Below are 12,872 nucleotides of genomic sequence, written 5' to 3'. Positions count from 1 at the left end.
TAGATTGTATATGACTACTTCAAGGGATACGTATTTTGCTTCAAACTTGAAGAATGATACAACTGAGGCGCGTGTTTTTAACTTTAAGAGGTGTCTACAAGAATTGGAACAGTTTGCCCTGGAGAAAGGAAATGAGAGCTTTAATATATACGCCATCCCCATTGGAATTGGGAGATCTGGTCGCGCTGATAGTGTATGGATGATACACTATTTTCCAGATTTGGTGAACTTGGGTAGGAGGTTGACTGGTAAAGGTAAACAGATTATTTTGCTGGCAAGCGCAAAATGTCTGTTGCCTCCCGAATTGGATAACTTGGAAAGGTTTTCCTTTGTTGCATCTGAAGATTTTCTGCCTGGTTGTGATATTTTAATGTAATCTACTTATTTTCTTATTTATTAAAAACGAATCTACTTTATCCAAATAAATTTGATGTTATAAATAAAAATATTTACTGTGTAAGATCCATCCTTTTGTATTTTTTATCTTCGAGTTAAACGTTCTTCTCATTCCGAGAAGGAGAATAATTAGGTAATAGTGGTGATATTTGAATTTACTTGTTTTCTCATTTATCCATGTAAATTTGTTCATTTGTTAAAAAAAAGGAAAAAAAAATACTGTGTAATGTTCACCCTTTGTATTTTTATCTTCGAGTTAAACGCTCTTGTCATTCTGGGAAGGAGAATAATTATGTAATATGGGTGGTATTTAAATGTACTCGTTTTCTCATTTTATTCATGTAAATTTTTTCATATGTTAAGAACAAAAATATTACCGTGTAATGTTCACCCTTTTGTATTTTTATCTTCGAGTTGACTGTTTTCATTTGCGTTAATTTGGTTTAAATATCCCCGTCTCATCTTAACTACTTCAGTTGGACGCTATGGCTGGAGAAAGTCATATAGCAACTCTGACATCTTTCGGAAATAGGGATATATTCCCTAAAAATAATGCGGGCAGCTTTACAAACAAGCTACAAAATAGTATAAAATTAGATCATAATTTGGAGCATGAAGTAGCCCTTGTCAATATCCATTACCCTAATGAAATTTATGGGCTTGTTAGCGGTGAACTCGATTCAGGGATAGAAATAATAACAAAAGTGCGAATATCCTTAGGTGGGGAACCCACTGTAACTTCAGCTACTGAGGAAATTTACAAACCACGAATAAGTATTCTATCCACTGATGCTGGGTATATGGTCTCCACCATTAACGAAGATATAACATACGCTTTGAGGAAGATCCTCCCACTCGGATCTTATCAAGAAAATATACCCACGGCGGGTCTCTTGGAATATAACTATCAAAGAAAGAGAGTGTTATTAAAGTTTACAAAGAGACGGGAAACGGAAGAGGCAATTTATCGAAAGGGACCTATTCACGCAATCAAAATAAAATTTGGGAAAAGAATAGGAGCTACATTAGGATTTAATTCAGGCAAACCTTTTCAGATTTTTTAAACAAATCTAGGTAATCCTCTAATCAAAACTCATAATTTGCTCGCGACTTTTCACTCTTCCCTCACATCCGGGGTGGACTTTGTCCTCGTTTATTCGGATGTTGTTGAAAGGTCCTATTTCGGGGGTAAAAAAGTTAATATATTGGATACTTTTAGTATGTGGGGCAGTAAAACGAGAGGGTATCATAATTATGTGTATTACCCTTTAGGGACAAAGGAATTGGATTCAGTATCTATTCGCCTGACCGACCAAGAAGGAAGGGAGATACACTTTCGTGATGATACCAGCACAATCTGCATCCTTCATATTAGGCGAAAGCAGAAAATTATATAAAAGCTTCAACATCCCACACCAAACGTTTATTCAAGAGTGTGTCACCATGAGGGTAGCCTTTCTTTCCCCGTCTCCTGAGGAGTTTAGTATCATATTCGCTAGTCCCCCCATAAAACTCTTGCGTGGAGGGGCTTTCGGGGATATTGAGGTTTTTAGAGCCCCAAGACGTTTCCAGCAAGGGAGTGGGCTTTTCAGTCTATTAGCTGGACTTGCTAAAAGGGTTGTGCCCTTTGTGGCAAAGGCGGTCCTGCCCTCGGCCCTTGAATTTGGGCAAAATTTCATGGGAGATTTACAACAGGGGACAAGAGATTTCAAATCAAGCCTTAAACAGAGGGGGTTGGAGGCGCTAGAATCAACAGGACGACGTATTGTTACTGGCAAAGGGAAGAAAAGGAAAAATGTTAAAAAAAATGGGAAGAAAAGAGTAAATAAAAAGAAAATCTCATCACATAGGAATATAGGATATAAAGACGTGTTTAGTGCAATGTGATTTAGTTCTGGTAAATAGACGTTAGTGTGAAGTCATTCAACATGGCATCGGCAGTGTAATGTTGTACTTTGGTAGGAAGTTCTATTAACCATAATAATTACCCGGAACATAGATGAACAATTGTTAGTAATTATTTCTCAGCTGATCCCATCTCTTGTCGTCAATTTTTCTGTATGGGATTAAATAATACGTTGGTATTCTTAAAATATACGTTTAATGCAACTTATGACTACATTGTTCTATGACCGCTGACTCCCAGGTGTGTGTGGAGCGTCATACACAATCTGACAAAACCAAAACATTGCTAAACAAAAGAGCATTGCTCTGAAAAGACTTAAATCCTACTCCAGGACAAAACTATAAAGAATCACATCCTATCTTTGAGGTAATCAACAAATGTTTGAATCCTAATACCAAAACAAATCATTACTCTTATGTACAAAGCATAACATGTCTTATTCATGCAATATGATGCAATGTTGCGCAATACCTGCAACACTTGAAATAATATAGTACATTCTTACAACAATACATAACAGGCAGCACTGAGAATTGCGGGTCTTGTGGGGAGCGAACTCCCCACCGCAAATACAGCGCAGGGGTGGTAGATGCTTTTCCCAGACCTAATTGTTTACGAGTGGTGGAAGCTTCCGTGGTTGATCGGCAAACGAGTTTTATTCTACCAACAAATCTTACATCAGGGAGAGCAATAACTGATTGTTATCTCGAATTTCGTATCAATGGCGTAGAAGAAACACTAATTGATTTAGCCAGTTTGAGTATTGAACTACATTTAAAAGTCACGGCCCCCAATGGGAGCATGTTGGGGGATGTTGTAAATGTTGTATTTGTCAATGCTTTAGCAAATACAATCTTCAAGTCCAGCCAAGTTTATATCGGCGAAAGGCACATAGAATCAAATCCCCATTTCAATTACTGGTCTTTCATAAAGTTATTAGCTACAGCAAAGTCTCACACCGACAAAACAGTCGGACGGCTCGGATATGTTTTCCAAGATTACAAGGGAACATCAATTTCAAATGTTTTACCAGACGATTATTTTACAAAATTGAACAAAATGGAAAAGGAGTGGGTTGTTAAAGGTAAAAGAGAAGGATTGCATCTTATTCATCCACTTATGCTCGATGTGGATTCAGTAGATGAATATTTGATGGGTAATATCGATGTTCGTATAGAGTTAGAATTAGCCCCAAATGCGTGGTTCATTAATTCCACAGCACAGGCTGAAGAATTTCGATTTCAGCTAGAAGAAGCCAGGCTCCATATTGATAAAATCATCCCATGCCTCCCGGCTTTACTTGCCCTTCATCAGGTGCTTTCAAATCCCAACAGTACGGTGGAAACTGTCTAATAAAACACTTTACAGGACATACGCGCTAGCCCCTAATCAAATGCAGGCAACGTTGGATTTATCTTTTAATAAGGTTATACCAGAAAAGTTATACCTCACTATTGTTAATATGGAAAGTTTCAATGGTGTTCTGAATAGGAATCCCATTTATTTTTATCATAATAATCTTTAAGCACTTAGGGGTCACACTGAATGGTTCCACTTTGTACGACATAAACTGTCAATTCCCCGAAAATTATTCTCATCTTTACTACGAGACATTAAAATCTTGAGGCTTAACTTATGATCACGTAATTCATTATGATTGCTATGAGCGTGGTCGGGCAGTCATTGCATTTAATTTCAAACCTGAAATGGCATTGATGGATAAGATCGAAGTAGAGAAAAATGGGGATTTGAGAATCCATTTAACGTTTGATAGGCAAGTCAACGAGAATAGAATTATTTTATTGTTTGGAGAAACCCAGGGAGTGATAACCACGCATCAAACCTGAAATGTCTATTGCGATGTCAGGGCGTAATCAATAAAAGTTTTCCTACCGCTTTTAAGCGTGCAAATGTTTTTTTCCCACTAAATACTATGTCTTTATTCACGAAATGTTATTTTGCATGTATGCTTCGTATAATAAAAAACTAAGTTGTAATACGGTTTTTATTACCCATATATGTCAATGTAAGTGATTATTACCCATATATGTTAATGTAAGCGGAAGGCCTTAAAACAAATGGACTGAGAGAGAGAGAGAGAGAGATAACAGGGGGGGGGGGCTGTGAACTCGATTGCATCACGTTGGCACACAAGAGTGTGTGTCTTAGGATTAAAAAAAAAGAAAAATGGACAGAGAAATGGGTACTTTTCATAGGCTTAAATTGAAAGGAATGTGGTCAGGGGGGAGGAGGGCCTTGTCTGCATACATATGCATGTCTTATAATAAAAACAAACAAACAAACAAACTGCGTGGTCAGTAGGATCAATGTCACTAAATAGGGGCATGGGTCATCCAGATAGAGAACTCCACACTTGCCGGTGACCACACACAGAAAACGCCCCCTGGGGAGTGGGGGGGGAGGGGGGGGGGAGATTAGAGAACTCCAGGAGATTAGAGAACTCCATGCCTGCCGATGGCCACGCACAGAAAACGCCCCCCGGGGGGAGGGGGGGGGGAAGAAGTGGGGAGGGGGGGGGGAAAGAAGCGGGGGTTGGTAGTCATAACCTTGGAGGGGTTGTTTGTAAACATATCCTTACGTTTAAATCCCTAAACTGGGTTGCTCCGGCAGACCCATACCAGACGAACTGAGCAAACGAGAGTGAGCAATCTATACAATACCCCCAAAAAGTGAGCAATCTAGACAATACCCCCAAAAATTGAGCAATCTATGCATATTTCCTACTACTTTCTCTCACTACGTTAAGGAATACCATGAGGTCAGACACGTGGTCAAAGATATGGGACTCAAACCATATGTTTAAAGTAGAATATTGCTCCAATATATCGAGTACAATAAATTCCCCCCGCACAGCCCGAATGTCAAAAACCAGACAAATTATCTAAATATGTATGATATAATGTGAAGGAGTGATATGTGGCCATACTTTATTAAAATCCATGTAAATTCCATCCTGCAATTCAAGCCTCGTGTCTCAACTATTTTTTAGCAATAGAGCAGGCTAACACTTTCCAACTGTCCCACCTCCGTGTTCCCTGTTTTATTGGCCGAGCATTGTCACTGGATCTGGTATAAACTTTTGTCCGTTCCTGTAGGCTCACTGGTCCAATGACTTTGGGTTCACGGGAACTCCTTTGCCCACTTATGGACAATCAATGGACAAAACAAAGGAAGATGTGTGGATTGAGCAAGGTTTTTTTCCATTGACACTGCAGGTAAACTTCACAAATGAATAGGCAGATATTATGGGGGATGTGCTTATCTTCACCTTAAACAGAACATGATCAACTTGCACAGATTGGGCATCACGCATCTTGAGGTGTCATATTAAGATTTCCACACAGGGCTTCATGGGCTTGTAGAGAGTGAGTCTTTTGTAGGTTTTCTATTTTTAATACAAAGAGTAATATTGTAGCTCCAGGGGAATATACATAAGAATAACTCTAACTGTGGAGAACACACTAACTTCCAATGGTTCTGGTTTGGGAATTAAACAAGTCAAACCACAAAAATCCACCTCCTCCATCAGTATTGGTCGAACCTAAAATTGGGGAGTCAAAGCATTTCAAGTACTATAGCCTGAGTCCCATGAATGAAATATACTGAGGATATCTCAGGACTAGATGCGTAAAACTCGACTGTATATAAGAATCAAGGCAATAACCTTGTAGGGGCTGGTCAAAATGTAGTACTAGGTTATTTTTGGGTAATCAAATAGTGTGGATAATTATGAAATATATTATAAATAAACACTTATAAAAAAATTTAACAATTTTCATTAATGGTTAATCAAAATGATATAATCAAATCACTGCCAATAAAGTTTAATTCTCGAGATAATATTAATGAGTATTTTTATAAATCATCCAAATAAATGGAGAATCTTACTAAACCATTCCAAAATATTGGGGACTCTGTGAAGCTACACAAACATAAATTACACAAAATGACAAATACGTTTACCATCACAACTTAGCTTCAGTTCAGTACTAATGTATGACCTGAATTAGTTGACTAACTCACGTGGGTACAGTAATGGCATACTTAAAACACAAAAAAAGTCTGGTATAATGGTCAGGTAAAAATACTAATAATATCGAGCAATAAAAACAATAGCATCTAACTGTTTGGAAAACAGGAATGGAACGGCATGTTGCTTCCTCTTAATGAAAGGGTTTACAATAAAGTGGGGTGAAGCGACTAAACAAACTATGGTAAGCGGCTACAACACAAGCCCCTCCTTCCAATACATGCACCTGAGCTCAGAGAACCAGTACAATTGTATACTCACTAGCTATACATCTAGCAGTGTTCAAATGCAATACAATATAAACTAATTCTACCTAAATGCATGTATAAATTTACTAATGAGTAATCTATATACTGCTGAGTCTGTGTAGCTCCCTTACAACTCTTCATGCTGTCACACACATTTGCAGAGTGAAAATTGCAAATATCAATATTAATTGAGACTCTTAATTCAGGAACAAGAAGCGAACATAAATGTTATAATGCTCCAGCAGGAATAAGATAATAAACTGAAAATCAATACACATCACAGACAGTAATAAGGAATTAATCCTAACAACATTAATAAATAATAATGATTAAGGAAAAAAAGATTACGTCGCTTTAACAAGTTACAGATGTCTTTATTCTAAGGGGTTGTCATTGCAGTGACGTCACATGATGTCCCGAGCATTTCAGGACACTAACTGTCTGGTGCATCTAAAAATGAAGTGGTTATAAACCATTAGCAAAAGGGGTTGCCCAGTGGACAAATATATTTTCTAAACAATTGCATATTAATCTTTAAGGTTTAAATTATGAATCAATTCATTGAAATTTTTTTCATCTTGGGACACCTTTGCTTAAGGAAAAGATCTCAGATCTTCCCTACCATTATGTCACAAAGAGCCTCCTGGTATATATTATGAACATGTCAGTTTATTGAAGTCTGCCCGCAATCTCGGCATACAGGAAACGGAAGGAGTTGATCCTGTGATTTGGATGATATGGAAAAATTAATAATATCTCTACTACATTACACAAAAGTTAGATAAAAGGAAAAATAAAGAAGAAGAAAGAGTGTAGAAAATTCTTCCCAGCCTGGGGATAAAGTAGGAGGAGAGCTAGTGTGGACAAATGCAGAATGAATTAGTAGTTAGCACACACTGGATGAATGTACTAGATGAGTAATAAATGGATATGATTCCTCGCGCTACGTTTGGGGCTGAATAATTGTGGTTAAGGTGCATCGCAATGCTTCACAAAACTTTTCGGGTGAACATAGGGGATAAATATTTGTTGCAAAGCTTTACCAAACCTCCTGGAACATGACTGGGGCATGTCTTGCAGATATCTGAGTTGGTCATCTTTGGAGCAGTGTCACTGTGGTTGGTAGAGGAGATGGCACATCGTGTCATCTTCCCAATGAGCGTGTTGGTGTACTGAAGGAGGGTACAAGTGGAGGAAGATTAGAAGGTTCCCCCTTCCTTGGTTCAGTGAGTGGTCGGTGATCTCTGTCAGCTCCCAAGGGTATGAGTCTCTTGAAAGGCTGTACATACTCCCGGTTCAGTAAGTGGCCATTTACTGTTCTCATGTGTCCGTCTCGACCATTATATATATACCTTGATTATACACGTTAAAGGATAGTCCTTTCGACTGACTTCCTCCAGAATTAGCATGCATAAGTCTTCCAAATTAAGGACGATTGGTTATAGGTGACTAGTCTTCAATTGTTGTTTTTTGAAGGGTACTGATATAGTCGTATTCAAACTTTTCAGGAAGGCTTGCAGCATGCAGGTTAGTTTCTGGTAGTTGCTTTGGAGTTCATCTCCCTTTAGAAACTCAGGATCAGTCAAGTCTGTCAGGTGGACCTTTGGTGCTAATGAGAGTTTGACCATTGATCAGGTGGCTTCGGTTATATGGAATCTCATTGGGGTCGTCTGTCTCCAGGTAAGATATTGGCGGATAGTTTACAATGTATTCATCTTTTCGGACTAATACAATGATCACACCAACCCACGAATGGCGTGGATGGCTGCGTAGAGAGTATTAGCTTGGCAGTACAGAATAAGTATGGAATTTTTCTATTCTACCAAGAAGAGAGTACGCAGATAGTACAAAAACTGCTGATATAGTAAGGATATATTAACTTTTGTCTTTTGTACTTTATGCCAAAAAACCTTAGTGTTAATATCATCTTCAAAATATATGTAATCTTCATTCTCCAAATATGTATGTCACAACTCGCGGTCCACATAATTATGAGGGAATGTGCATGAAACATACGATAAATCAAAAATATATTTAATTGCAATGGTTGTTAGGAGTATTCACTTGAGTAGAAGGATAAATTTACAAATACCAATTTGAAACATTCTTATTATTAATATTTCTTAAATTGATCTATTAAACACCAGAGAGAGAGAGAGAGAGAGAGAGGAGAGAGAGAGAGAGAGAGAGAGAGAGAGAGAGAGAGAGAGAGAGAGAGAGAGGTTGTCTTAAAAATTTCACGAGAAATTTTACGTATAAAAGCTTTTATCTAGGGTAAAAATATTCTTTTTTTAATATTATTATTATTATTATTATTATTATTATTATTATCACTATTATTATTATTATTATTATTATTATTATTGGCTAAGCTACAACCCTAGTTAGATAAGTAGGATGCTATAAAGGAAAGGGCTCCAATAGGGAAAATAGCCCAGTGAGGAAAGATAATAAGGAAACAAATAAAATCGTATGCCTGAGTGTACCCTCAAAAAAAAAAAAAAATTCTTACCCAAAAGAGTGAAACACCATGGTACACAGGCTATGGCACTGCCCAAGACTAGAGAATAATGGCTTGATTTTGGAATTTCCTTCTCCTAGAAGAGCAGCTTACCATAGCTAAAGAGTCTCTTCCCCTCTTACCAAGAGGAAAGTAGACACTGAACAATTACTGTGGAGTAGTTAAACCCTTGAGTGAAGATGAAATTTCCCGTTATTTAAGTGTTGTCCAATGTATGCCAAAAAACGAGATAATGTAAAGAATAGGGCATACTATTAGGTGTATATGTAGGTAAAGGAAAAATCAACTGTACCAAGAGAGGGATCCTATCTGTAGTACTATTTGGCCAGCCAAAGGACCCAATAACTCTCCTTTGGTAGTATCTCAAGAGAGAGAGAGAGAGAGAGAGAGAGAGAGAGAGAGAGAGAGAGAGAGAGAGGGAGAGAGAGAGAGAGAGAGAGAGAGAGAGAGAGAGGAAGAAAGAAAGGATGGGGCTGATTAAAATAATCAGAATTAATTTTTCACTCATAAAATCTCTTATCATTAGTAGAATATGTATGTATTCTTTCATACGCATATATTTCATATTGGTATTGTCTATAGCTTTCGCGAGTAGAAGTTAACCTACCGTAATTATTTCATCCATTGATATTCCATGCAGTATTTGACACGTAAGAGTGAACTGCCTCCTATTTCCAAGCCCTGAAATTATCCCGGAATTATCCAGTTCATTGTGTGGAGCAACTGACAGTGGTGTAGCTAGGAGTCTGTCAGTGAGTGGGTACCTCTACGGCAGGGGTGGGCAAACTTTTCAGTGTAAGGGCCACATTAAAAAAAATAAAATTTTACTGGGCCGCATAGTATATTTTCCAGTATAATTGATATCTACAATAGCCAAAATATATTGTTTTCAAACAGAAAATGCAATAATTTTTAATTTATTAGCATTTTAAAGCACTGTAGACTAGAGGATTCCTATGAAACGCATTTATTTAGAAAAACAATTTATTTAAAAAAAAAAAAGCAAAGTAACTCTGTTTAAGAAATAGAAAAATAATATATTTTTATTAATCAATAATTTGGAGTAGAAGTTCAAGGTAAGCATATAAATTAAATCCAAAACGACATATTTTATATATTTAGGGAAAAACTTCACATGAAGCATATTTGCTTGAAAACAAAGTAACTCAATTTAAAGACAAGAAATATTTGTATTGATATTTTAAAGCAGTAACTTCACATGAAACATAAACATTTATTAGACAAGCAAAGTAGCTCAGCACCTGAGCAACAGAAGTATCAAAATGACTCAGTGAGAATGATGCAATTGACTGCAATCCTTTACCAGTTTGTTGAAATTAGGTGTCAAGTTGCTTGTACTGATTCTTAACACTGACTGAAGATTCGAGTCTGTGAGAAGTGACCTGTTCTTTGACTTGTTAACTTTCAATATAGAAAAAGTCTGCTCACATATGTAAGTTGATGCAAATATCACAAACATCTTTCTTGCAAAATTTTTCAGATTTATAAACTTTTCTGAGTGCAGAGATGCATAAAACTCGACCAGTGGTTTATTTTCAAAGAGCCTCTTTAATGAGTTGTCGGCTTGCAAATCAATCAGTTCTACCTGCAGTTCTTCAGCAGCTGTTTCAACGTCACAGGCAAAAGGTGAGCTGAGCAAATCAAACTGCCCTTCAATTGCCTTGAAATCGGCAAATCTTCTGATAAATTCATCTCTTAGAGCCGTCAACTGGTAACTGTATTTGTCTGATAGTGCTTGTGTAACAGTTCGTGTTTTCAACAGAGGAAAATGAACAAAGTTTTGCTCTTTAAGCTGTTTGGAAAAAAGTTGAAGTTTCAATTGAAATGCTTTCACTTCCACATACAATTCATGTGCAAATAAACCTTTGCCTTGTAGTTTTGTGTTTAACTCATTCAGCTTTTGCATAATGTCCACAGCAAATGCAAAATCACAAACCCATTCGTCACACTCCATTTCCCTTGAAAAGTCACAAGAAATGTCTTTCATATTAAAAAACAAGACAACCTCTTCTTTAACGTCCCACATCCTCTTCAATACTTTCCCCATACTTAACCATCGGATATTTGTGTGGTACAGCACATCAGTAAAATCAGCCTCGATGTCTTCCAAGAAGCTTCGGAATTGCCTGTGATTCAGTCCCCGTGCTCTTATTAAGTTCACTGCACGCACCACTGGATCCATAACGTGTTTGAGTTTAAAAGATGATCTACAGAGGCTTTCTTGATGTATGATGCAGTGAAAAGACAACACACTGTGCGATGGAAAATCTTCTTTGATTTTATCATTCATCAAGGTCACAAGGCCACAGTGTTTACCTATGAGTGAAGGAGCACCATCAGTTGTAATACTTGCCAATTTATCCAGGCTTAATCTAGACCTGATTAAACTGTTAATGACACTATTGTATAAATCTTTTCCAGTAACAGTGTCTTTGAGAGACTCCATAGATAACAATTCCTCTGTAATTTCGAAGTTTTCGTCAATTCCTCTGATATAAATGAGTACCTGGGCAGTATCCTGAATGTCATTACTCTCATCTAAAGCAATAGAAAACCACTGAAAACTAACACTGGCTGTTAACACCTGATCTTGAATATTCATTGCAATTGCATCTATGCGACGAACAATAGTTCTTCGTGACAGAGATATGGCTTCCACTTTAGATATGACTTCAGGACACACAACACTGACAGCATCAACCATGCAATCTTTAATAAATTCTGCTTCTGCAAACGACTTATTTTGTTTTGCAATTTTATTTGCCAATACAAAACTTGCCTTTGTTGCATTCCTTTGTAAAGATGAAGTTTTTTCAAACACATTTTGTTGTTTCTTCAAACTTTTCATCAGATCAGTTGCCTTCTTTTGCAGTTCTTGCTTTGATAAATTGCTTCCAAAGTTGGTTTGCTTGGTTTGAAAGTGCCGTTTCAAATTGTATTCCTTGAAAACAGCAACTGTATCATGACAAATCAAACATACAGCTTTAACTCCGACGTCAGTAAAGAAATACCTTTCAGTCCACTCTTTGTTAAATACTCTGCATTCGTCTTCAATTTTTCGTTTTTTAGAAGGCTTCGAATCACTCATTTTGGGTAAAGTTTGAAAGATAGTAAAAGCTGTGCTGAAATAAAATGTCCAACGTCTTCTTTCTCTGGAATCTGCCAGGACACTGAAATGATTGAATATAAGGCAATAAACTCGTTGGCGCGGTAACAAAGTTACAACGTGACCAAAACGTTTTGTACACTATCGAGATTTAATCCCACTGGCCACTGGTAGCAAACGTGTCCGATACACGCTTCACTCACGCATACGCCCATCCCAGATGCCAAACTGCATCTTTATTCAAAGATGGCCAATTATAGATTAAAAAATGAGTAAATAAAATAGAATAAGAAAATTAAAATCATGAAAAAATCTATTTCCGTCTGGTTGAAATAAAATAATGAGCGAGAAAGGATGCAAATAAAATAGAGAAAAAATGCATGATAGAGAGACAGAGATAAAAAAGCAGAGAGAAAGAGATAAAGAAGAGGTCAGGCAAGAGAATAGCCCTTTTGTCCGTAACAAAAGAGCAGGGAAAGAAATAGAGTGAGCGAGAACAAATTTCCTTACATTCCAATTTTAAAATACTGGTTATAAAATCCTTTTGGACATTTAATATCCAATATTTGGAGGGCCGCATGAATTCCATTGGAGGGCCGCATGCGGCCCTCGGGCCGTAGTTT

General features: G+C 37.2%; 1 protein-coding gene across 1 annotated transcript; it reads right to left on the bottom strand.

Annotated features, from left to right (window-relative positions):
* Positions 1 to 10,410: 10,410 nt before the first annotated feature.
* On the bottom strand, positions 10,411 to 12,231 carry LOC137618883 (general transcription factor II-I repeat domain-containing protein 2A-like). The gene is made up of 2 exons (XM_068349089.1): positions 11,080 to 12,231; positions 10,411 to 10,935 (listed from the first exon to the last, which is right to left on the bottom strand). The coding sequence occupies exons 1-2, from the start codon at positions 12,229 to 12,231 to the stop codon at positions 10,411 to 10,413; spliced, it is 1,677 nt and encodes a 558-aa protein (XP_068205190.1).
* Positions 12,232 to 12,872: the final 641 nt, after the last annotated feature.

Source organism: Palaemon carinicauda, chromosome 2 (genome assembly GCF_036898095.1).
Source record: "Palaemon carinicauda isolate YSFRI2023 chromosome 2, ASM3689809v2, whole genome shotgun sequence".
Lineage (NCBI taxonomy): Eukaryota > Metazoa > Arthropoda > Malacostraca > Decapoda > Palaemonidae > Palaemon > Palaemon carinicauda.
The sequence above is the reverse complement of the archived record's forward strand: the minus strand, read 5'-3'. Positions and strand labels throughout refer to the sequence as shown.